We start from the raw sequence: 27,979 nt of genomic DNA on the forward strand, positions 1-27,979 counted from the left end.
TTTATAAATATGTCCTCCAGTGAGAAATATGTGTGTGTGTGTGTGTGTGTGTGTGTGTATTAAGTTAAAAGTGCTGTTTTGCACAGATTTCTTCAGAAGGATATAAAGTTTGCTGCAGTTTAATTCTAAAGTAAAGGGTGATGGCGTGGAAGTTGAGAGAGGTATAAGCTATCAGTTAAGATATAAACAGAGGAAAAAGCTGACAGATAATCCTTCAATTCACATTCATATTTTTGCACAATTTCTACATGTGATGAGTTTAGATGACTTAGTGACAAAAGATGAGTATCATCAAATCTGACTTCATTTTCCCAGGATACTAGTCACTTACTTTCAAGTCTCCAAATCATATACCCAACTATTAGTGAAATAAAATGTAAATAAGTAACCAACCTCAGAGAGGTTTCAAAAGTACCCCTTCTTAAAGTTCAGTTCACAAATACCCCAATAGTTAATTCTGTGGAGCGTTTATAAGGCAGTTTAGAGAACCAGACCAGAAGAGAAAAAGGAAGATATAGCCAAATTCTGTATCTATCATGCTGTTCTATATTTTCCACTCATTAAATTGCTCTGTATTAGCATATTAAAAGTTCCAAGAAACTGGCTTAACTTGGTTTAAATATTTTACACTTATTTGACCACAGAACCAGAGTTATCAAACACATTTTGAGAATTGCTAGTCCGGCTGCATTCTAGATTTATTAGTCCAGATTTCTAATAAAAATGTAAAACAACCTTTATTGTAGTGGTTCCCTAACTTCTAGTGACTATTAAGAGTTCACACACCACCATTTAATAATTGACTTCCACATCTTCTCAAGAGTTGCTGTTTTATAATTTGCAGAATCTTTAAAAAAATGTTTTAATATATTTTTATTGATTTCAGAGAGGAAGGGAGAGGGCTCCAGACCAAAACATCAATGATGAGATCATTGATTGCTCCTTCCTGCATGCCGCCCACTGGGGATTGAGCCTGCAACCTGGGCATGCGCTCTTGACTAGAATCGAACCTGGGACCCTCAGTCTGCAGGCTGACACTCTATGAAGAGCCAAACCAGATAGGGCCAGAATCTTTAGAACAACATGATTTATCTGCTAGTATCTAACCTTTGAGTACCTTAATAATTTTCTTTATAATTTTTCAAGACTTGGTAATAGCAACTTAATAACTTCTTCAAGTTCTTAATGAAAATTTGGGGGTAGGGGGGTGGGAGCAAAGTGGTATCTAAAGCATTTAAGAGAGTAAAATACAAACTTTATTACCTCTGGGACTAGCAGCTTAAAAACTGTCAGGGACATATATTGATCCTTTCCAATCAGTGGCTTGACACAGAAGATGCATATCAGAATTACTTGAGAATTATTTGAAAATACATGGCTTCACTGGGGTTAAGACATGAGGTATGTGTTTTCTGAAGAGCTCCCCAGGATTTTGATGCCTATTCCTAGATAAAAATAATTGCTTTGGATAATATGCTCTCCACTGTAATCATTTGCAATAAGGACAATTTAAATGTTATTTGCAATATAGTGAAGACCTGTAAGCTTTCAATTTTTTGGTCTGTTTCAGGCCATGGGTCTATGGTAGTTTCCTGAGTACAGTGCACTCTGATTTCTTTAATAGCAGTTTAGGGTACCCTATCATTATTCCTTGATCTGGCCTGTTAGAATTAAGATGGTAGAACTACTTTCCCCCAAGGTACACATTTCTTTGACTTGATCAACCAATTCTTTCTCTGTGGTTAGTTTTGAAGCATTTTCATAACCCCTTTTTTCCTTCCTATGATTAGGAAAAAACCCAAAGTCTTACTGTAGTATTTCAGTGCATTTAGATTACACTTCCCAATACAGTCCAGTGTTACCTGTTATGTTCTTACTGGTAAACTATACATTTACATTCACTTGGCTACACAGTCTGTAGCATGCCTCCACAATAATCTCTCTTTTTGTCCTCAAAGTAATCTCTAGAGCAACCTTGTTATTGATACCTCTTCTAAATATACAGCACTATATTACCTTATCTTTTAAGGGTTCTGTTTCTTCTAAGTTATTCTATTATATTCCAGTAGCTTTACTTCACCAACTCTTGATCATATATATGTATATATTGAAATATATCCTTGCCTGGCTGGAGTGGCTTAGTTGGTTGAGTGTCATCCATGCACTGAAAGGTTACCAGTTCAATTCCTGGTCAGGGCACATACCTGGGTTTCGAGTTTGATCCCCAGTTGGGGAGCATACGAAAGGTGAGGCAAACTGATCGATGTTACTCTCTCACATTGTTATTTCTCTCTCTTAAGCATGCCCTCAAATGGGGATTTAAAAAAAAAATGTGTGTGTGTGTATGTGTATGTATGTGTGTGTGTGTGTGTGTGTGTGTGTGTGTGTATATATATATATATATATATATATATATATATATATATATATATTCATTAATGCTCCTATTCAGTGAACTGTCTGTGACTTTTAAGTATAATTTGTGATGGCTGGGAAATTAAAGCTGTTTGTTTTATGTTATATCTTACAATCTTCACAGATCTTAGTTTTTTAAAGAAAAGAATACTGAATTCATTCTGGTGACTTAAAACAAGATATAATTTAGATAATTATTTTTACCTTTTCAAATAAAACCGCCTACATATAATTGACTAGTAGTGTAAGCACAGGTTACTCTGCTTAACTGATTTAGATTTATGTGAACTTGACAATACCACTAAGTTTTCACCTGTCTTAATAACATCACCAAAGGGAACGAACTAGTTAAATGCCAACTTTGCTCCTAAACTACCACAAGCTGAGACACATACAAATTTTATGGCAAGTAATCTAAAACTCTTCTAAAAATGATTAACTGTTATTCTATCCAACAAGAAAACAAATACAACAGATCTAATTAGTTAAGACACCAGATACTTGTCATGCAGTTTCAGTGTCTAGTAACAAACCTCTAAACTTTAAAATTCTGTTTCACAAATTCCAAATACTAATGACACATTTTAAAAGACTGGTAGCCACTTTAAACTACATATAGCAGTACCACAGTACATAATCATCAAGTAAATGTGCATATACACCAAAGATTCTCAAGTCTAGTTTTGGAGCTCACCCTCGAAGTCTCCAAAGATTTCAGTATATACTAGTATATGTAAAACAAAGTTATTAGCATAATTTTTAAAAATAGAATTTTACATGGATTGGGAGAAATATCAAATATCTGAATACTCTACCTCTAGAGAAAGCTGACAGGAATCAATCTGTATGTTTCATGTCAAAATGTGATTGACTTGAGATGGCATAAAGGACAAAGTTATATTTTTCTCTTAATAAGATTAAGAATGCAAAATGAAACCATCAGAAATTAAAACAAAAACAAATGAGCATTTTAGAATAGTTTTTTCAGTAACTTCAAATTCTGATAAAATACAGTATATTTAAAAAATTAAATATATGAATTTTGTTTACTGCTATCAGGAATTTAAAAAAAAACCATTTCCATTTCTTTTTGTCCATATTCAGTAAGTAATTAGATTAAACTCATTTTTTCATATTTGGGCTAATAGCTCTAGGGCATTTCTAAAAAAAAATAATGTAATCAGAAATTTAAAAATGTTCTCATAGTTCAAAGTAACAAAACTATAATTGAAAGCACTAATGATGATCTTCCCTAAACCTACATTTTAAGGTTTCCCTTAATGAGTGTGTCTCAATAAATTTTTTTTAGTTGTTAAATGGCCTTCCTTATAGTCTCAACTATTTTTGTTATACATATGTGCATTTTGAAAATCATTTTTAACAAAAAATGACTTTTAAAATATATATTTTGAGTCTCAAAGTTAATTCAAAAGAAATGTATGATGTTTCATTTGAAAATAATAGTTTCAGCAGATATATGCAAGATTCCTATATGAGTTGTAAATCTGTCATCAAAACCATCACATTTTAAGAATTTAAAAGGGGAATTCAAGGTAGGGGATTTTTTTTCCTGCATTAAGCAATTGATCAAAAGATATTACTTTCACATGTAAAAATAATTTACACTAAAAAACTCATGTGCAAAGTCTGATACTTTATCAAAATAACAAGAACAAAATGAGCAATGAAAAAATAGCAAAAGCCATTACAAAAAATATTTAATTCCTATTTAAATTGCTGTGTTCACAGATTAAAAATGTTTACCAATTAACTATATCACACATATTGTAGAATATTTTAAGCTATAATATAGAAAGATAACATGGGATATTTGAAATTCGAGCTGCACTTATCAAAATAGTTTTAACCTGAGCCTCAGACGTCTTCAGAAATGTAGTTGGCAATAATATATGATAAAGCACAGTTATTTAGTTTAATTCAAGGTTATTCTTTGAATTACTTCTCCTTAAATATTTATGTAAAATTATATTTATTCCATTTTGGAGTTTTTTGGACACAAGGGAATATATGAATTTAAAAAGCTGTTGTTTTCCCCCTGCTTTACAAGCACATAAAGATGTCTTTCTTGTTCAAAATGCCTTAGGGTTCATCTTGTTTTCATATTTCAAGTTACTTTAGAAATGCAAAAGGTCAAAAAATTATCATAGATATTTGAATAATTCCCATGAAATATATCACACACACCGAGGAATTTAATACAAATTCACTAAAGAATATCAAATTAATCATGTCCTCCTATAAATATTTATTTATTTAGTGTTTAGAAGTTGCAGTTTTCAATACTATTAACAGAAAATACATAACAAAAGCTTCCTAACAAGTGAAAAAAAAAATAATTATAAATGCTGGAAAAATTGGCCTCATTAACATATTTACAGACTAACTTAATACATACTCCACTGGAAATTAATTATATGACATTTATACAAGCATTAACATTTTCAAATCACTCTGAGTAGTGAGCACTTCAGTTCTTTACTGTCTGTACCCAAAGATGAAAGTCACCTGTTTCTCAGGACAACACTGACAAGAATCAGAAATGGTCAATCTGAGATACTGTCAATACTTTGTTCTGTTCCTTCATCCAAAGATGTGTCTGTTGAGTACGTGTCCTTATACTTCTTTTTCTCTCTACTCTGATCTTCCTGCAGCTTTAGAATTATGTTTCGAATTTCTTCTCTTTTTGTTCTCATTCTTGGGGGAGAGAACCAGTTTGCCAAATTCATAGGTAGTTCAAAATTGATAATTGGATTCTGAAAATAAAGATGTTAGATGCATATTAGAAAATTATAAGGAATAACAGTTTAAGTTAAAACACAAAAGCATTCCAACATTAAAAATTAAAAATCAACAACTCAGTTATTATGTATTCAGTCATTATCTATCAACATGCCAGGCATTCTGCTCAGCACAGGAGATAGATAGCTTCTGCCAACAGACGGTCATCTAGATCAGGGGTCAGCAGATGGCAGCTAGTGGGCCAAATTCTGCTTACTGCCTGTTTTTGTAAATAAAGCCTTGTTGGAACACAGTTACACTAACTCATTTACATGTTGTCTGTATATGCTTTCTTGCCACAACAGAACTGAATAGGAACAGACACTGTATAGCTGCAAAGCCTAAAATATTACTTAATATCTGACCCTTTATAAAAAGGCTTGTTGACTCTAGTCTAGACAGACAGATAACAATTAAAATAATGACTATGACAAATATTGTGACAGTAGAATCAGAGAGTCCTATACATATGTGGGGGCTAAACACAATTCCAAAAAGAAGTAATATTTAAGCTAAGACCCGAAGTTAAATGGAGTTAGCCAAATAAGAAATGATAGAAGCAATAGGAAAGAATATTTCAGGTAAAGAACTATGTATCAAGGTCTAGAGATGAGAAAGAACACGACACAATATGAGAAACTGAATGACACTCAGGTGGCTGGTATACAGAATGCTAGAGTGAGAATGGTAGGATATGAGGTTAGGAGCTTGGACAGGAGTTGGATCATGCAGGCCACATGAATTTTCTTTAATCCAAGAGCAACAGGAAGCCATTATAAGATTTAATGTAACATGACTAGATTTGGGTTTCTGGAAAACAACTGTGAAAAACAGAAGTTAGGAGGCAGTAGTTTAGAATAGTGATGCTAGTATACTGAACTTCAAAAGTGGCATGAGAAATAAAGAATTGAACATATTTAACATGAAGTGATAACATTTATGGTACAATGAATAGTGAATTAAGAAAAAGGAGTCAATATAACTGGAAAGAATATCCAAGAGAAATAAAATATGCATGAGTGTTATTGCATCTCTTAAGATAAAGGAAGAAAGTATTATGAGGAAGGGAATGGTCAATGTCAAATGGTGCTTAGAGGTCATGAACAATTTCAATATAAGAATGAGGATGAAGCCAGATTACAGAGATTTGAGAAGCAGAATTTGTGGAAATGAAGACAGTGAATATAAATACATCTCCAGAAATATATCTGTGAAGAGGAAAAAAGAGAGTGAAAGGGGCAATCCACATCATGGGAGAGATTTCTTAAGGTAGAAAGAGCCAGGGGGAAGGGGAGTTGATTAGTGATGAAGAATGAGGTCACAAGGCTTAGATGTGATGAAATATATAACCTTTTTATGTCTTAAAAATTCGCCAATTTGGAAGTTTTTGCTCCTTGGAATAATTTTTGAAATGATAGTTTTTCAAACTCTTCAAAATATTTACTTACTATTATTTTATAATAACATAAGACCCCAAATAGTATTTTACTATTTATTATCTCATATCCAACAATTTGAAACCCACCTCAAAAAAGCTCTCTACATACTGCAATACGTATACACCACAATCACTGAAGTTATTTTGTTGGGGTACTTTTGGATTAGAGCCTTTCATAACATCTTTGGAAAAACTTCTTTTGCTTCCTTTTTTAACTTCCCATTCCACCTCTAAATACCTGCAACAATAAATATGTAGTAAGAATATGCATATATATAGTTCTTTATTTCTAACAGAATACAAAGTACGAGGTGCAGTTCTGAACTTACTCTCTCAGAATTTTTACAACATTTGATCGAGAAGGGCCTCTGAGTGAGTCCATCAGTAGGATACAAGGTCTGCATGGTAGAAAGGACCAAATGTTAACACCTTATAATGTTAAAAGAGCATAAAGAGATGTGCATTAGCAATACAATTTAAAACCTTCAATATTCCCTTTGCATGCCTAAGTAAAAGTTAGGGAGGGTGGTGGGAATAAACCTTATAGACATACATACCCTAACAATACTTAAATAGCCAATGGCTATGTTAAATACCAAATAATAAAGTAGTAATTTAACCATATTTTAGTTGTCAATATATTTCAATAGAGTTCCATAGTAGGTTTCTAAAAATACTTCAAAATTTAATAGGAAGTCAAAAGCATTCTGAAAATTTGAATACCTATATTCCACCAAAAGCAGAAGAAAATAATCACACTTGTAACTAAAACCTATTACAGGTAACAAAACAGGTAATCGTCACATACAAGAATTAATTAAGAATCCAGTGATTCCACTTTGAACACTCATTATAAGACTCAACCTTCAAAATTTTGTTATAAACCCAAGTAAAGGTAAGGAAGTCTAATGTAGTGCAGAGTGACCTGGAATGTTTAAAGGTCTAGGTCAGTGGTTGGCAAACTCATTATTCAACAGAGCCAAATATCAACAGTACAACGATTGAAATTTCTTTTGAGAGCCAAATTTTTTAAACTTAAACTATATAAGTAGGTACATTGTTATTAACTTAATTAGGGTACTCCTAAGGCTTAGGAAGAGCCACACTCAAGGGGTCAAAGAGCCGCATGTGGTTCGAGAGCCGCAGTTTGCCGACCATGGGTCTAGGTTCTTCCAGGCTAAAATTTTGTGGGATTTGGAGATCTCTTAACTGTTCAAGGTCTCTATATTTTTCTTTATAAATGAGGTTTGCTTTTCAAAAGCTGTTAATGGAGTTTTAACCAACATTTTCTACAAAGAAAAAAAAAAAGTTAAGAAAAAGAAGCCAAAAAAGATGAGGTCTACAAATAGGCAATATGTCATCACCTAAGAAGCTTGGAGCCCCTAGAGAGACCTCAGAATATAGTATTACTTCCGAAAACCAAAATGAACTCACTCTCATTTGGGGTGGAAATGTCTGTATGTGCATGCATGCACACATAAAAAATAGAGGACTAAAATAATTATTCTTTCTCTCCATTTGATCCTTGGACATTGGGCATGATCCAGTTTTCCTCAATGAAACTGACAGCCATTGTGACTTTTGCTTAGTACTTGTTTAAATAAAACTGTCTAGCCCGGCTGGTGTAGTTCATTGGTTGAGCATCGATCTATGAACCAGGTCACGGTTTGATTCTGGGTCAGGGCACATGCCTGGATTGCAGGCTTGATCCCCATTGTGGGTGGGAGGCAGCAGATCAATGAGTCACTCTCATTATTGATGTTTCTCTCTCTCTCTCCACCTCCATCCTTTCTGAAATCAATAAAAATATTTAAAAAACAAAACAAAAAACTGTTTAGTCATGTTATTTTATGAAGGTACATAAATAAAGATTTTCATGTAATCAATGCTTACTGTTTACAGATAGTAGGCTTTAAATGCCACTGTCCTATTTCTGAATTGCAATTGTCATCGGTAAGGAATCCATCGTCACTACTGTCATCCTATAAGAGAGAGCCTGCTGTTAGTATTGAAAATATACAATCTAAATAACCAATAACCTACCAAAGTAGAACTATTGAGGATAGAAATCTTTTATAACAAATATGTCAAAAACATTTCTAGTGAGGTGATCAAACACAAAAATTGGGATGTCACTTGATTCCAATTATCTAATATCACAACACTGACGTTTTAATGAAAAGAAACTACAAATCAAAGGAATCTGAAAAATTATTACATCATATGCTCAATCTAGAATACATTTTTAAAGACAATATATTACGACTGATTCTTCTCTGGTCAATACCATTGCTCTGATTTTAGGTGTTTCTATAAAAATTAAGTTAGCTGGTTATTAAGATAACTGTTTCATAATAGGACATGAGTAACTTTTATTTATTACTCTTTTACATAAATTTTTTTAAAAATCAGAAATATTTCAAGGGTTTTTGGAAACACTGTTCTCCTTAACAAAACCATATATCCACTTCATTTGAGAGAAGACAGCTTAATGACAGTGTCTTATTCTATAAATTATCTTGCATGTAAAATAAACAAAGCTTATTTTGTTCTATGAGAAGCTTTTGGCAACCTTACAAATGAAATAAGTGCTATGACCAAAGAAGCATGAATGCTCATTATAAGCCTTATATATAACCCATATGTATGTCTGTATACGTTTGAGAGAAAAACTATGTTTTATAGCCATATAGACCATTTAAACATCACAAAAAATGGCTTTGTTCACAAGAGAAGCAAGAAAGAAAATTTGTGCAGTATAAAGCTATCTTCACTACTAAATAAATTCAGTTTGTCCTAACTAAAAAAAGTTAAAGAATTAAAGAAATAGTATGCTATAGGATTTTTATAAACTTTTCTCTAGATATAAAGCCATTTTTAACTGAAATTATAAAATATTTTAAATAATATATTTTATTCTTGGTGTTAGTAAAGTTTATTGGAGCAAGTGAGACATTAAATAAATATTAGAGTAGATCTATGTTAGTTTTAACTAAGTATTATTTGCTCCTGCCATATATATTAAATTAGACCCCCCCAAAAATCACTGAAAATGTAGAATATAATACAGTTTTAGTTTAATATAATCAAAACGTTAAACATTTGTCTTCTGAATGTCAAGTTAGACCAAAGGTTAGATATAGCCCAAAAACAATTTAAAAGAGGAAGAGAAAGGGTGGTAGGGGTGGTGGCTGTGTTGATTTGAAAAAATTTATTTTCTATTAAAATGGTGGGTATTTTTAGTTTCATCCATAATTGGGGGGGTGGGGAGGGTGGCTCAAAACTAAAAGAAAACAGCACTAGCACATTTATCATAGCAACCTCTGAACTGAAAACTTAATTTGTGTTTTAAAATGAAAACCAAGTCCAGATGCATGAGTTACTGGTTGAAGAAACTACCTGTAAGACTCCAAAGAAAAACACTTAATTAGATAAAACATCAGAACTTTTTGTCAAGTAAGTTTCACCTGGTTATCCTGATCTTCTGAAAAGTCAATGAGTTCATCTTCAAGCAATCTACTAGCTTCAGCTGATTCATCACTATAGTTTAGTCTGATTTTGCTTAAACCATCTGTATTAATAAGAAACATTATATAATTTAAAAAGCCCATGCATATAACTTATAGTATATAGGCTATAAGATGTTAGGCAGGTAATCAATAAAGGATATAGTAATTAAGGATACAACATCTGCCTTAGCATGTAGTATCCAAATGTAAAATAAATTACTTTTAATTAAACCCTGGATTGGCATGTCAATTACAGAATTGTTTCTACTATTCAGACCTTAAAATTCATTAAAACTTAAAAACTAGGCATCAATTATATGATTAAATATAAATGTATATTTAAATATAAGTATGAATATATTATACCTACGGATGTATATAAATAAATATTTTTGTGCTAGGTATGTCAGATATCTTTAACTAATAACAAAAGCGACAATAGTCAGAAAATAACCTAAATGACAGATATTATTCTAATAAGACAGTTATTAAATGGTAGCCCTGGCTGGTTTGGCTCAGTGGATAGAGCGTCAGCCTGTGGACTGAAGGGTCCCGGGTTTGATTCCGGCCAAGGGCATGTACCTTGGTTGCGGGCACATCCCCAGTAGGGAGTGTGCAGGAGGCAGCTGATCGATGTTTCTCTCTCATCGATGTTTCTAACTCTCTATCCCTCTCTCTTCCTCTCTGTAAAAAATCAATAAAATATATTAAAAAAAAATGGTAGAACATAAGATGAAAAACTGTACATTTTAAACTAAAACTGTGAAAATATGAAAAACTGTACAATACAGGATAAAAAAAATAAACACGATTAAAATAGGCTTGCTTTTGGACAAATAAAAAGGAAAAGACAAAAATGAAAATAATCTTCATGTTAGAATAGTTACGGATGAGTCCCCCAACTCGGTATATGTTTCCTTCATGTCTGGTTATATTCATTTTTCAATAAAATAAAACAACACAAGCCTAATGTAGATGCTGGTAGTACAAAAATAACTGACTCATAAAAAATTTGAAATGAATACTTTTAAAGGTCTATTTCAAGAATCATCTTAAAAATCTATAATTTTGCTTAAAGAAGCTAATCACATAAAATGTTTCAAAGGAATATGATTTCCATGAAAACTGAGTCAGGCACTTTAATACCAACTATACCAATATTGTTTATTGTAGAGCATACTATTTCCAAGTTTTAAAAAGTGTAATTTTAAGATAGGGAAAAATTTATTTTGGCATACGATTTTAGAATGGAATTAAGAATAGCAATCTAAGAATGATGGGATGAAAAAACAGAGAAATAAAATGTGCTCCTAAAAAGACATGTATAAAAATCTAAATGTTGTAATCAAAAACACTACTTAAAATTAATAAAGCACTAGAGTAAATCCTTTTGCTATGCAAAGAATAACTTTTTATTTTATTTTATTTTTTAAAATATATTTTATTGATTTTTTACAGAGAGGAAGGGAGAGGGATAGAGAGTTAGAAACATCAATGAGAGAGAAGCAATCGATCAGCTGCCTCCTGCACATCCCCTGCTGGGGATGTGCCTGCAACCAAGGTACATGCCTTTGACCAGAATCAAACCTGGGACTCTTCAGTTCCCAGGACGATGCTCTATCCAGTGAGCCAAACCGGCCAGGGCAAGAATAATTTTTTAAAATTTATCTTTTTCATATACCAGTATTTTATGTTTGAAACCAAAACAACTATATTTGAATAAAATTTATTCAAATCCTCAAGCAATTTAGAATTAGTTAATTACAATCAAGTTATTCTAGAGGTAAACTATTTATATCTACAAAACTGTCATATAAACAAATTAAACTGTATATGCATTTCAAATGGAACAATAATTTAACTAGTGTAATCAATTCCTTCAACCATTTCATTCAGTAAACAAATGCTCTGATATAAAGTGAGGTGGCAACTCCATCAGCTGTTCTCTCAATCAGTCCCAGTTACTGAGAGCTTCATAGTGAGATCATTTGAAGATGTCTGAGTTTGAGTCTAGAGATTAAACACACACATTTTTCATGTTCCATACAAGACAACTATTTCATGTGGTGCCCAACGGAAAAAACAGCAAATGGAAGTAGTGATACCACATATTATTTTCCTACAGTAGACCTTAAAAGAACCTAATTCCTGTGAGAAGATATAATTCCACTTATTTACTGTAGCATATTATCTGACATCAATAGACAACACTTCTAACTGTATTATTTGATGCTTAATATTATATTAAAACTGTCTAAAATGCTTCATTAAGTCCTGCCAACTATACCCCCAGTCCAAACAGAAATCAATTACTGAGATCTTAATCATGTCACAAAAATTTTTATAAGTTTTCTGTATCCTAATTTTTAGTGAAGTTTTCATTTTATATAGGATAGACTGCCTAACCATCCTCTCTGAGGTAGTAAGGTTACCTCTAGAGAAACTCTTCTTTAATGTGCTTCTTGGTGAATGAGCCCTTTGAAGCATCTGATGATAGCTATGGGACCTCATTCTTGAAAAATGCACACACCTACTGTAGAGCACCATTTTTTTTTCTTTTTAAAGCACCATTTTTTTTTTTTAGAGCACCATTTTTTTTTTCAAACTGTGGGGCACTACCACTATTAGATTAATTCAAGGGAATAGAAAATATCAGTGTATCACACACAATAAAGGTAAATTAATTTCCTTTAAGAAAGATATTACACACATACTAAAACAAACAAACAAACAAACAAAAAAACAAACAAGAAAAGCCAAAACAAATACCAAATGCACAAACTATAATAAAAAAAAAATACTTAGAATAAACGAATATTGAAAGGCAAATTATGTAAAACAGATTATTCCTACTGCGGTCTCCACTAGCATTTGTGAGAATATTTACTCAACTTTAACTGCTACTACAACTTTAAAGACTGGAACATTAATTTGCAGTAGAAGGCCACTAGGAATTTCTGGAGTTTGTGTATATGAAGCCCTAGGTTTTTGTCCCATTGCTTGGTTTTTAAATCATGCACTTTAATTTATTTTTCATTTGAATTCACATTAAAATGGATGAAATTACTGATCAAAGGGGGAATTTAAAAAAATAGTTCAATGAAGATATTCACATACCACTCCCCTTTTCTGCCTCTTATCTCCAAAAGTGCACATATATAAATACTCTAGTGCTAGTATTAGCTTTATGCAGCTTAGTATGTCAAACTAAATAAAAAGTAAAAATATATTTATAAGACCTCAGCAATAGCTTTCTTCTGATTTACTAAAATAAACTGGTAAAAGTACCAAGAGTATACTCAGTATTCACAATTTTTGATAGGTTCTTTCTGAATTTACATACATTTTTCTATGCTTTATACTGACCTTTTTCCTCCAAAAAAATATATTAGGATCTATTCACAGTTTAGTAAGTTTACAAGGTATACACTATAGCACTGTATCGATTTAATGGAGTAGACTTTTTTACCTTGGGGATGGAGAGAAAATTATACAATCAACTTTACATGAAATTTAAGTATTTGAACAGAAACCTCAGATTTCCATAACAAGTGCTAGAAATATGGAACTGATTCAAGAAAAAACAAACAAACCACAATTTAAAAAAACTGAAGGGAAATAAAGACAGGCTGCACCAGTGCCCTTCTTCACACTGGAAAAATGAAGGAAAGTGAAGAATAAGGAAATAACCTTTAATCTCAATGTCAACAACTATTTTGGAGGAAAACCTTTAATTTCTGCCTCTGGCCACTTGATTTTCAATTTCCCATCTGTAAAGTGAGAAGACTGAACTAATTCACCTTACAGGTGTAAGACTGTGTACAACTACTATTTATCCTGAATACAATAAATTTCCTTTAAAATGAAAATAAGCCCTGGCCGGCTTGGCTCAGTGGATAGAGTGTCAGCCTGCGGACTGAAGGGTCCCAGGTTCGATTCCGGCCAAGGGCACATGCCTGGGTTGTGGGCTCGATCCCCAGTGGGGGGTGTGCAGGAGGCAGCCGATCAATGATTCTCTCTCATCATTGATGTTTCTATCTCTCTCTCCTTCTCCCTTTTTCTCTGAAATCAATAAAGAAATATATTAAAAAAAAAAAAGAAAAGAAATCCAAGATCTTATGAATGGAAAATGTAGACCTTGTACTACAATTTTAAAACTGCACTCTTTGTAGAGGTGAGGGGAATAGACTGTACAAGGCAATTTTTTTTGGAGTGATGGAAAGGTTCTAAATCTTGACTGTTGTAGTGATTACATGACTATAAACATTTATCAAAGCTCACTGAACTATACTTATAAAATGACGAAATGTTCCATTTAGATAAATTATACTTCAATAAATCTGACTTTTAATAAAAAGTGTACCCTGAAATCTTAATCCTGATTATAAAAAATCCAATTAACTCTGAATTCCTTGATTCTTTCAAAACATTTAGAAACATACCTGTATGGTGCACAGAATTTAAATATTCATTCTGTAGGCCATTCTCACTTGTAGTCCTATCAACAATTTTCTGGCATGCAGATTCTCCTTGATTTGATTCTTCATTTTCACTTGCAGTATGATTGATTTTTTTCAGACTACATTTCGCACTGCATATGTTTCTCCGATAATGAGAGTCACTTTCTTCCTGTTCAGCACTTGAATCAATTACAGCCATGCAATGCTTTTTGTTTAGCATCTTCTTAATTATAGGCTTGGCAGAAGAGTTTTGTGAACAACTGTCCATTTCACTGGCTGAAGGAGAAGAAATACAACTGTCCTCTACAGTTGAACATTTTTGCATGGCGGTATTTTCATGGTAATGAGGATTAGGTTCATACTTCGGTTTTTCCAAACCAGGGAAACAAACAACAGCCAAAAACCAGTGTGCACTGTAAAAAACAAATGAAACTACTGAATATATTCTTAGAAAAGTTTATTATATTTGGCAATAAATATCAATTGAAATGCTTTTCTAAAGCTTTTCTGAAGAAATTTATTAAGAATGCCCAATTTTTTCAACCTAAGTTTTGTTAGAATTTTCTAGCCTGTATTCACTTTTGCAAACAATCTTTAAACCTTTTCTTGCTTGTGGAATGAAAAATTTATTATTTTTTTCAGGTAATTTAACAAAATATAAATGATATCACTGCCAATTCATCATTCCCATTCACCTTCCTTTTGCTTTATTTATGTCAAAGGATAGAAATCTACCTAGTCTTAAAATTAAAATGTCTTCAGAAGTTTAATCAGACTGTATAATTTTGAAGTTTTTAAATATTGTACATATATATAGCTTTTAAAAAACTTTAACCATGTCTGTGTGTCTCTTATTAATAAGGTAGGAATTGCTTAACATTGAAAGTATCAAATAATCCTTTGTCTCATGCCATATTGAAATGTAAATACACTAAAATGAAATAACATATCCAATGTAATGATTATAAAAGAACTGAAAATATTAGTAGAGTTCCAGCTATCAAGTGGATGCTCGTGATATAGCTGAATTCAGGTACCACAGCTCTCAACAGCAGGATATAAGCCATAAGTAAGAAGCTACACAGCTAACACTGGCTACTAGTGATTAATCTAATGAATTTTATTGAGGGCTTACTATTTGCTAGGTAGTATTACATGCTAAAATAAAAGGAACAGGCCATAGATGTTAGAGAACTTACTAGCCTGAGCACAATGTTTATAATATAGTAGGATGTTCAACAGGTATTTTTTGAATGAAAAAAATAAATCTAGTGATGAGAATAAAAGTTATGCTACATTCTCATTTCTGCAAAATGTTAAATTACCCCAAGGCAATACTACAGAACAGCACTGTCTCTTCATTGGACAGCCTAAATAGAAAGATCAGAGGTTGGCTTCATCCTCAGTCCTATAAAAGACAAGTGGAGGAATGCTTCTCTCCTTAATTACTAATCCTCAGTATCCTGTGGACTTAGGTCAGATTAGGGTGGTAGAAATAGTAGCACACCAACTTTCTCACTTGAACTCTAAGACACAGCTAATTGTATGTCACATCTGAATTTCAGAAATGTTAAAATGTGAAAAAAATGTGTTTTAAAGCTGATTAAACAGTTACTCTCCACCTATAGCAACAACCTAAGTTTATCACTGTTTTTAACATTTCTCAGTTATGACAATGTAGATATAAGCTATAAATTTTTTAATGCCTCACTGAAAAAGGAGGAAAATTCTTTCTTCACCTAGCTGACAGAAGAAAGCTGCAAGAAACAGCTGAGATCACTTTCAACCTCTAAGAGCCATCATTTTGCTTTAATGATCCTTTTTTTTTTAAAAAATATATTTTATTGATTTTTTACAGAGAGGAAGGGAGAGAGATAGAGTTAGAAACATCGATGAGAGAGAAACATTGATCAGCTGCCTCCTGCACATCTCCTACTGGGGATATGCCCGCAACCCAGGTACATGCCCTTGACCGGAATCGAACCTGGGACCTTTCAGTCCGCAGGCCGACGCTCTATCCACTGAGCCAAACCGGTTTTGGCTTTAATGATCCTTTTAATAGCACCTACATTGAGCTTAAATCACCAGTGGGAGAAGAGGCTAAAACAGGTAATTCCACGTATCTGAAGATGGATTAGATCCAAATATCAAATTTCTGCCCCTTATCAATTACTGGGACAATTTTTAACAAACAGTTTTTAGTTGGAAAATTGAAAATACAACAAATGACAAATATATGGCAGTCCATGTAATATAATCAGTGTGTATAAATACTGTGGCTTACCTCTTAAAAATAAAACAAATGCACCCTCATGAATTAGGGCTATTCTTCCATGCACAAATGGCATAGTACTCTTGCAGAATCATTTTCTGGCTCCACATCTTTATTCATTCTCTACTTTTCACTACTGATCATAGTTTCTATCCACATCAGATAGAGTGACTAAGAAGGATGTGCCTCTGTTGCCAAATTGTGTGTATTTCAAAATTATATTTCTATTTAAAATTTTTATAATTCATTTCTGACAAATGGCCATACACACGCACGCACACACACATACATACACACACTACTAGCCTGGTGCATGAAATTCGTGCACATTAAAAGGGAATTAATTACCCTAAACGGTTTGGCTCAGTGGATAGAGCATCGGCCTGTGGACTCAAGGGTCCCAGGTTCAATTCCGGTCAAGGGCATGTACCTTGGTTTCGGGCACATCCCCAGTGGGGAGTGTGCAGGAGGCAGTTGATTGATGTTTCTCTCTATCCCTCTCCCTTCCTCTCTGTAAAAATTCAATAAAATATATATTTTTTAAACAGGGAATTAATTAGCAGAGATATTTTAATATTGCTATTTGCCCTTTCTCTATAATAGAAGTGTGATGAAAGGAAATTAGTAAAATGTGTATGAAAATAATATATAAATTTATTAATAAATAAACAGTAACAAAAGGATATAACAGAGGCATGATATAAAAACGACAAAAACATGATATGAAAACAACAAAAACATGATATGAAAACAACAGTGATGCAAACAATGACTGATAAAGTGATTAAACTTATTCTAATATCTCCCTGTACACCACATTAAGAGTGAAAACACTTTCAAAGTGCTTGACTAACTTCCCTTGTGATGAAGTACTTAGAACTTTAACTGTAACATCACATGCTCTTCAAACTCGAAAGAAAGCAACATATAACTGACCATGTGCAAAAACGGGTTCAGGTAGGAATATGCTACTTTGTCTAGAGTTTGTTCTTGTGATTTATCAACAGTCATCACAAATGCTGGCATTGCGGGAAACCGTCGTCGAATCAATTTAAATGGGAGGCCAGTGTCAGATGGGGACAAATTAATTCTTGGAATCAGAACAGCCTCTCCCTCTGCAGATCCTGTTAATACTTCAGCTTCGATAATGTTAGGTCGTAATCTTTTGATAATAAATCTGGTACCATTACAAAGACCCCAGTTACTATTGAGATTTCTCAATAGCATGATGATTGCACCCACTTTTAATTTTAATTTATGACAGGGCATTCCCAAAGGAGTAATACTATTAAGAAATTTGATGGGAAAATTTTCCTTTTCAGCATCATCTGTGTAATCAATGGAATCATCACTCAAATATGTGTGAAAATCTCCATCGAGTATATCCAAATTTTCTTCATTTAATTTTTGAACATGCTCATTTTTTGAACAAAGAATTGCACGTTTAGATATATTTTTAATAGTACCTATAGCAGTGGTTCTCAACCTTGGCTGCACATTAGAATCACCTGGGAATCTTTTTAAAATCCGGATTACTGGGCCTCATCCTCCGGAAATTGTTTCTTTGTTATGGGGTGGGGCCACAACATTAGAAACAAAGAAACAGAATTAAAACTTTATTGTGGGGAGCTGCTAAGTGTTTTGGACAGGTTCAGGCCTTGGACTGATGAAAGGGCACAGTCCTCTCATTGCCACGTGCAAGTCCCAGCTTGGAAGGCAGGGCCCTCCCAGCACAATTATAGCCAACAGCTGTAGTTGTAAGCTTGAACCCTTGGTCTGAACACATGGCCACACATGCTTGAGTGATGTAGGTTTGATAGAATTCAGGTGCATGTAGCTGAGGAGGATTGAATCCCAGGAAAATGTTGTGAACATCTTTGTCATGCCCTTACTTTGCCTTGTGGCATCTGCTATAAAATACAGGAATGGCTGTGGGCGTGGTCGCTCTCAGAGAAGCAGCGTCCCACCGAGACCCAGCTTTCATTCTCTTGTCTGTCTTTTCTAAGCCTTTCAGCCGCCCCCACTCAGGTTCACCCCTGGCTGTGCTGGCTCCACACACTTTAGAAAGATATGCCTCCACGCTCCCAGGGCAGGTTCCTGCCTCAAACCCTGCCCTTACAGGAAACAGCTCAGGGGAGGGCACAGCCGTTGCCAAGACAACCCCTGAGGGACTGACTTCCTTCTGCTTGGTCGCTGCGGTTCAGGTCGTGACGAACACCATCCATTTTTTTTATATAAGTAGATATTCTCCATTTCACCTATTAGGCAGCTTACAAATTACTTTATATAACAAATATATGGCAAGAAACCTTATTTTGAGAAGAATGAAGAAAGTGAAGATTAAGGGAAAACCAAGATGGCCGCATAGGTAAATACCGGAGTTTGCTGCCTCAAACAACCACTTCAAAAATACAACTAAAAGACGGAACAGACATCATTCAGAAAAACAGGAAGGCTGGCTGAGTGGTAATTCTACAACTAGAAGGAAAGAGAAAAGCATACCAAGACTTAAAGGAGGCGCAGTGCGGAAGTAAAATCCTAAGGTACAGAGGCCCACGCGGAGGGGGCTAGCACTGAGAGCATGATTGCCGTTTTCAATCGGGAGGGATTCTCAGGCTCTGAGCTCCAGTTCCGGGCGAGTCTCTGGGGATCCAGACGCATACGGGAGAAGCGGGACTGTCGGGCATCGGTCGGAACTCGAGGGCAACTTTCTCTCAGAGGGGCTTGCAGTGGTTGCTGAGACACTGAGAAGTGGAGCCTCTGAGAGCAGCCATAACTGCTAGCCCCGCCCTGTTGATCCCGTGGGACCCGCCCCGCCCAAGCCCTGCAGGGAGGCTTTTGCTGGATAGCCTAAGGCAGAGGCTAGATTAGTACCTCCCTAGTGATCCAGGAGCCAGTGTACCCAGAGGTCAAAGTGGGACCATCCAGTTTGCAGCTCCGTGGAACCATAAAGGACACACTCAGGGGGCAGACTCAGTGAGCACCAAAGCCCCATTGAAGCAAGTCTTGCCCCGGAGGGGTGTCTCCAGCACAGAAGTTCTCCCAATGCAGACACAGCTGATTCTCACAGCCAATTGGCCTGGAGGTCAATTCCTCCGAGTGTTACCTACAACAATCAAAGCTTAACTACAACAAGACTGTGCACAAAGACCACAAGGGGGTGCACCAAGAGTGTCCTCCTCAGGTAATTGGGGAGGCTGAACGAATGGACTCTAGAAGACACTTAGCACAGAAAACCACTTTATCAACACAGGGAAGCATAAAAAATGTGGAGACAACGAAAAAGGACACAAATTACAGAAATGGAGGAAACCAAACTACTGGATATAGAGTTCAAATCCACACTTTTAAGATTTTTTAAGAATTTTCTAGAAACTGCCGATAAACTTAATGAGACCTACAAGAAATCTAATGAGACCCTCGAGGTTGTGATAAAGGACCAACTAGAAATAAAGCATACACTGACTGAAATAAAGAATATTATACAGAATCCCAACAGCAGACTAGAGGATCGCAAGAATCAAGTCAACGATTTGAAATACGAAGAAGCAAAAAAACACCCAACCGGAAAAGCAAAATGAAAAAAGAATCCAAAAATACGAAGATAGTGTAAGGAGCCTCTGGGACAGCTTCAAGCGTACCAACATCCGAATTATAGGGGTGCCAGAAGGAGAGAGAGAGCAAGATATTGAAAACCTATTTGAAGAAATAATGACAGAAAACTTCCCCTACCTGGTCAAAGAAATAGACTTACAAGTCCAGGAAGCGCAGAGAACCCCAAACAAAAGGAATCCAAAGAGGACCACACCAAGACACATCATAATTAAAATGCCAAGAGCAAAAGACAAAGAGAGACTCTTAGAAGCAGCAAGAGAAAGACAGTCAGTTACCTACAAGGGAGTACCCATATGACTGTCAGCTGATTTCTCAACAGAAACTTTACAGGCCAGAAGGGAATGGCAAGAAATATTCAAAGTGATGAATGCCAAGAACCTACAACCAAGATTACTTTATCCAGCAAAGCTATCATTCAGAATTGAAGGTCAGATAAAGAGCTTCACAGATAAGAAAAAGCTAAAGGGAGTTCATCACCACCAAACCATTATTATATGAAATGCTGAAAGGTATCCTTTAAGAAGAGGAAGAAGAAAAAGGTAAAGATTATGAACAACAAATTATGAACAACAAATACACACCTATCAACAAGTGAATCTAAAAATCAAGTGAATAAATAATATGATGAACAGTATGAACTGGTGATTGTAATAGAATCAGGGACATGGAAAGGGAGTGGACTGACTATTCTTGGGGGAGTGGGGGAAGAGATTGGACAATAATCCTGCACCTATGGATGAGGGTGGGGAGTGAGGGAGGAGGGTGGGGTGGGAACTGGGTGGAGGGGAGTTATGGGGGGAAAAAAGAGGAACAACTGTAATAATCTGAACAATAAAGATTTAATTAATAAAGAAAAAGAAAGTGAAGATTAATTTTAAAGTGTTTGACTTTATATATGTATATATATATTAAAGTTGGGCTTTATCGCCATAACCAGTATTTTGAACTAGCCTACCTATCTTTGGCTGAGCTAATTAAAGAGCACAAATGTTATAATTAAAGCAGGGTTTTAAATAAATATAGCTTGATTATACTGTACAGTGAATTTGTTTTTCAAAGTGAGAAAAAAAATATTCAGAAGCTAGCCTGGCACAGCTAAGCTTATTAGACATAAATAATCTCACAGAACATCAAACTCAGGCTACTCAAGGCTACTCTGCAACCATAATAAAATGAGGCAAAGCAAGGCCATTTCATAATCTGTCTAAGCAAAGACAAACAAGGTCACAAAAACCAACCCCCCAAATATCAAAATTCCCTTTTTTGCTCAATGAGTGAATGCTACTTCTTTACCCAAGCAAACCACTGCTTTCTTAGATCTTTCCCCAAATCACCAAACTAAAGCCCAAATTTTGTTATAGGCTTTTTCAAACACACTTGCACTGAGAGGCTCCATGGTTGTCTATGGTATGTGTTCTCCTTTGATACAAGTAATAAGCCCAAAATTATCCAACTACAGGTGTATTCCTGGGGATGTTTGATTGGAGAGCATAGGAATACAACAACAAGAAAAGAAATACAAACAAAGTTAAGTCTAATAATACTATCCTATAAATCAATGCCTCTTTTGGGGGAAAATAACACAAAATGCTTAAGTACCCCCTTTTACTTAGAAAATAACTGCGTAGTCAGCATGGTTTTCAACTTGAGAAAATGACAAAAATCTAGCTAGCTACCTTTTCTTTTTTTCTTGGTTAAGAGCCTAAATGTGTTTTAAACTAAGAATTCAAATCCTTCTATGGGACCTAATCATCTTTCTGTATAAAGTAGCCTTTTCTTTTTCTTTAAACATATTTTTATTGATTTCAGAGAGGAGATAGAAACATTAATGATGAGAAATAATGATTGATCAGCTGCCTTCTGCACGCCCCCCACTGAGGATAGAGCCCGCAGCCTGGACATGTGCCTTTGACCAGAATTGAACCCGGGATCCTTCAGTCTGCAGGCCAACGCTCTATCCACTGAGCCAAACCGGCTTGGGCAGTGGTTGGCAAACTGCGGTTCGTGAGCTACATGTGCTCTTTGGCCCCTTGAGTGTGGCTCTTCCACAAAATACTGACTTCTGCGCATGGGCCACGAAATTTCAATTGCACTGTACATGTGTGCCCGCACTGGCTAGGGCAAAGTAGTTTTTTCCATATGATGTTTGCTAGACCACAAGCAGCACCATTTTAAAAATTAACATTATTCTACATTGACCACTAAGACAAAATTAGAAATATCTCATCTAGTGTTTGTAAAATTCAGTATCTTACATGATTTACTGGAAAACTGCATCAATTATCATTAAAAAGGCAGTATAAGTATAGACATACAGAACAAATTTCAAGAAGTTTAAAATGGATGAAATCTTCACATCCTAAACACATTTTCTAAAAATTGTCACATTTACAGAAAGGGAATTCTTACTCACGCTTCATTAAGGGGTACAAAAATAAAATCCTTTTCAAAAATATCTACATGCCGGGTCCATGTTTTTACTCTCCCATGACGCTTTTGCTGTATTCTGTAAGACAAGACATAGACTATCAAGTTTCTGAAATGTTCCTAGTGCTTCAACTTATATGCAACAATTTATAAATTACGAATATTAAGCTGTTAACAGAATAGTTGTAAAAGATGATTTAACAAGCTGGAGAAAGAAAACAAAATATCTGAGATAGAGCTAGAAACTGCCCATCACTGAATCTGGAAGAAAGAGATATTTAATTCCTGCTACTATATACTAGAGTAAATCAGTGCTATTATTATTTATTACTGCAGAAATGGCACAAGCAATCAGATTGAGAAGCAAATCAGACCATGACCAATGAGAACAGCAAAAGAAAGAGCAAGAAAAGTGAACATTATCTTACAGTAGATGAAGAAGAATACACTATGACCACTGGTCAAAATCAATCAGAATCATCAACTCTAAGATGAAAATTAGGAATCACTGAACTAGTGGATACTATTTGTGTTATCCACATCAGCCTTCAATTTAAGCATTTAACAGCAATTTATGATAAAAAAAAAAATACCAACTCTTTATGTGTATATTTTGATCAATTACTAAGTAAGTATTAGAGCTGGATGCAATCATTAAAGGAGAATTATAAACAAAAGTACACAGGCCTATCAAGCCTAATATGTAGAATAGAATTTCCTTAACTTATCTGAGAAGAAACATCCAAAGAACTTACTAAAACTACAAACTTGCCTTAGCCAGTTTTGCACAATGGATAGAGCACCGGCCTGTGGATCGAAGGGTACCAGGTTGGATTCCGATCACGGGCACGTACCTAGGTTGCAGACTCATTCCTGGCCAGGACCCTGGTTAGGGCGAGTGTAGGAGGCAACCAATTGATGTGTTTCTCTCACATCAATATTTTTCTCTGTCTTCCCTCTCTCCCCCACTCTCTTTAAAATAAATGGAAAATATACTCAGGTGAGGATAAAAAAAAAGCACAAATTCACAGGTTTCTTTTCATAGATAGTATGGAACATCTAGGGTAAAATAAAGCAATCTATATTTGATAAGTATCCAAGTAATTTTTTTAAAATCATCAGGCATATTGGGAAAATACTGATTTAAATATTACACCTAAAACCTTTATGAATTCTACATATTCTTAAGGTTTTAGAATATTGTGGATATTGATCCACATTTTATATTGTATACAATCCAATATTATGATTTTGTTAGTAACAGATTATGTTGCCTCAATACAAATAAGTGATTTTCTAAAAAATGTGTTTTCATTGATGTTAGGGGGAGAGGGGAAAAGAGAGAGAGAAATACTTATCAGCTGCCTCCTACAGAGGATTGAGCCAGCAACCCAGGCATGTGCCCTGACTGGGAATCAAACTGGTGACTTTTTGGTTCATGGGACCCTTTTGGTGCATGGGAGAACTCTCAACCAGCTATGCCACACTGACCAGAGCACAAATAAGTGATTTTTTACTGAGTTAAATTTCAGTAACTTATTACATCTGTTCAACATTTTCAAAGAGCTTGACTTACGATAGATTAGGTGTTTCATGGAGATTTCTCCTTTCTCTTTGATTAAGGCGTTTGTAGAAAAAAGAACTGAATATATGAATTCGGTCAGCATCTTCTTTCTTCAGTTTTTCAAGCACCAAATATCTATTTTATAAAAAATAATTCCAATATAGTGAATATAGCAGTTTACCTCACATTAACAGGCAGGCAGTAATCAATTTAGCCACCATCAATTTCTATTCCTTACCACTGAAAGAAGCAGAGTTGACTTCATATTCTAGATAATAACTACCAGATAATTCTCAAGTAATGAAAAGTATATTTGAGAGTAAGACTGTGATTTGAAAGATCTAATATTTTATTTTTATTTTATTTTATTGCTTAAAGTATTACAAAGGGTATTACATATGTGTCCATTCCCCCCCCCCCCCCAGACAGTCCCCTAGCCTCCCCTATCCCCCAGTGTCTTATGTCCATTGGTTATGCTTATATGCATGCATACAAGTCCTTTGGTTGATCTCTTTCCCCCCTACCTCCTGCCCCCCAACCCTCCCCGGCCTTCCCGCTGCAGTTTGACAATCTGTTTGAGGCAGCTCTGCCTCTGTATCTATTATTGTTCAGAAGTTTATAATGGTCTCTATTATCCATGAATGAGTGAGATCATGTGGTATTTTTCCTTCATTGACTGGCTTATTTCACTTAGCATAATGCTCCCCAGTTCCATCCATGCTGTTGCAAATGGTAAGAGTTCCTTCCTTTTTAGAGCAGCATAGTATTCCATCGTGTAGATGTACCACAGTTTTCTAATCCATTCATCTACTGATGGGCACTTAGGCTGTTTCCAGATCTGAAAGATCTAATATTTTAAAACAAGGGCACATTCATAACATTATTTATAATAGCCACAAAGTGGAAATGTCAGAAACACTCATCAACTAATGAATGGAAAAATAAAATGTGGTATATATCCATACAATGAAGTATACTGAACAAAAAAGCACCGATACCTGCTGTAAAATAGAAGAAACTTGAAAACACCGTGCTAAGTGAAAGAAGCTAGTCATAAAGGAGCACATGTTGTATAACTCCATGTATATGATATGTTCAGAATATGCAAATCCACATAGATAGGGAAGAGCTAGTGGTTGCCTAATGCTGGAACTGGAGCTGGAGGAAAATGAGGAATCACTGCTAATGGTTATTGGGGCTCTTTGGGGGAATGAAATTATAATAATACTGACAGTGATGATGATTGCACAAATGTCTGAATATACTAAAACCACTGAATTGTACACCTTAAATGAGTGAATTGTATATTATGTCCATTATCCTATCTAATAAAGTGGGAATATGCTAATTGACTGCCACGGCCTCAAAGATGATGGCACCCACACCCACAAGATGGAGGCGCCCAGTCCCCTCAGCCTCACCGGGGCGGCAGGCGTGCAGCAAGGCTGGGCCCACTCCCAGGCAGGCCCGGCCGCAACGCGTACCTGGCTCCGGAGTCCTCCAGTCCCCTCAGTCCCCCAGCCGCCAAAGGCCAGCCTGAGGTGCAGGCAAGCTTTGGATGGCAGCTGCCCAGCCGCCGAAGGCTCAGGTAACCAGGGCCGGCCAAGGTTTGCGCTGCCGGCAGTGGCAGCAGCAGAGGTATGATGAGGTGTTGCCTTCTCCTGATTGCCGGGTTGCCTCCCACCCCTGAGGGCTCCTGGACTTGTGAGAGGGGGAAGGCGAGCTGAGGGACCCCTCCCCCTCCAGTGCATGAATTTTCATGCACCGGACCTCTAGTATCTTAATATACCTATTGTTTTTATGTGCTGTTTATCCTATATAATAAAGAGGTAATATGCAAATTGACCATCACACCCTTGCACAAGATGGCCACACCCATGTGGTCACAAGATGGCCACGCCCATGTGGCCACAAGATGGCCGGCAAGGAAGGGCAATTGGGAGCTATTGGGCTGGGAGGGGAGCAATTAGGCATTAATCAGGCTGTCAGGGAAGTGGTTAGGGGGTGATCAGGCTGGCAGGAAGAAGTGGTTAGGGGCAATGAGGCAGGTGAATGGTTAGGAGGCAGCAGTCCCTGGTTATGAGAAGGATGTCCAACTGCTGGCTTAGGGATCCCACAGGGATTTGGCCTAAACCAGCAGTCAGACATCCCCCAAGGGGTCCCAGATTGGAGAGTGCAGGCTGGGCTGCGGGACACCCCTCAGTGCCCGAATTTCGTGCACTGGGCCTCTAGTTTTAAATAATTCAGTTAATAAACCAAAAAGACCTAGCCATATATTACTTAAAAAACACACACACAAAAAGAAATAGAAAAAACCTATTCAGTGTTAAGGTTGCAACAATGCAACTTTAAAGGGATCTTATATTGGTTCTAATTTTTCCTTGCCTTAGTTGTTTTTTCTTTAGGTTTACCTCAAAACAAATAGCAATGGTTCCTTGGTATCACAAAGGAAAATTATGATATATTAAATTTGTTTGTTACAAATCCTCAAAGGAACTATTCAAAATCAAGCTAATGACCATATGCATTTTATTAAAATGAGGATAATCTGAAAGCCTTATGAAATCTTACACAGAAACAGCAAATGTCCCTGAGGGCACACCTAGAGACATGTCCCTTAGCATAATATTATCATTCTGAAGCTCAAGTTCTGATGAAAAGGACCCAATTACAAAATTTCTTGCTTTAGAGCAAGTCAGTGTGTCCCCACACAAGAAATTATAATACAGTGAATCATCTCATGACAGTTTAAATCAATCACTGAATTTTACAATAATATATTCAAAACAGAGCATGCAGTGAACTAGATTTGAGTTTAGGGGCTATATCATAATTGGTGAACCATGCAGCTTTCACCAGTCCAAACTTCAGTGGCTGCTCTGTAAAAGTGAGTCAAATAAACAGAGGGATAATTCAACTTAAAAAAGAATATTTGTGATTTAAGAAAACTGACTCTAACTTCATATGTAAACAAATCCATGCCTTGTAAAGTGTTTTGTCTTTCTGATCTGGCATACCTCCACTGGTATTTCTGTGGCTGTATATAGCTTTTTTAATGTACAATGTACATATGTCAGAACTATTACCTTTAATTAGAAAAGCCATGTCTCTTATAGAATTGAAGGGAAATTTTAAGTTCATTACAAAAATCTTGTGGAAATTTCATCCATTTGGGTGCACTTTTTTTTCTTTCTGTATAAATCATTTAAATATTGAATGTCATGGTAAAGCTGTCCACTTGGTACTTCATAAAGTGAACATTCTAACAATCAAATCATGACTTAACTATAGGATGAAGTAAAAAGATTATTTTAAGGTTACTCTGCTAGTCTAGTAATATGTGACTTTGAAAGTAATTTTTATTAAAGTAATTCTTTTCTTCTCTGCATTTTATTAACATTCTTTAGATGCAATGACCTTTTAAATCTTATAATACTGACAAACTTTAAAAGTTTGTTTCTAATTTGTAGAGTTAGAAAA

General features: G+C 35.3%; 1 protein-coding gene across 15 annotated transcripts in view; it reads right to left on the reverse strand.

Annotated features, from left to right (window-relative positions):
- Window positions 1–4,049: 4,049 nt before the first annotated feature.
- SENP6 (SUMO specific peptidase 6) overlaps window positions 4,050–27,979 on the reverse strand; it is a 119,475-nt gene continuing 95,545 nt past the window's right edge. For 13 of the 15 annotated variants that reach the window (XM_036318374.1, XM_036318375.1, XM_036318373.1 and 10 more), the window contains 8 exons: window positions 24,512–24,634; window positions 22,922–23,014; window positions 14,604–15,034; window positions 10,120–10,223; window positions 8,546–8,634; window positions 6,982–7,050; window positions 6,740–6,890; window positions 4,050–5,189 (listed from right to left, as the gene is read on the reverse strand). In XM_036318374.1, the coding sequence (XP_036174267.1) occupies window positions 4,980–5,189; window positions 6,740–6,890; window positions 6,982–7,050; window positions 8,546–8,634; window positions 10,120–10,223; window positions 14,604–15,034; window positions 22,922–23,014; window positions 24,512–24,634 (1,270 nt within the window). In that variant the 3' untranslated portion in view covers window positions 4,050–4,979. Of the gene's footprint in view, window positions 5,190–6,739; window positions 6,891–6,981; window positions 7,051–8,545; window positions 8,635–10,119; window positions 10,224–14,603; window positions 15,035–22,921; window positions 23,015–24,511; window positions 24,635–27,979 lie in introns of those variants that run through there. The other 2 variants (XM_036318376.1, XM_036318386.1) reach the window with 2 other exon arrangements.

Source organism: Myotis myotis, unplaced genomic scaffold, assembly GCF_014108235.1.
Source record: "Myotis myotis isolate mMyoMyo1 unplaced genomic scaffold, mMyoMyo1.p scaffold_m19_p_7, whole genome shotgun sequence".
NCBI lineage: Eukaryota > Metazoa > Chordata > Mammalia > Chiroptera > Vespertilionidae > Myotis > Myotis myotis.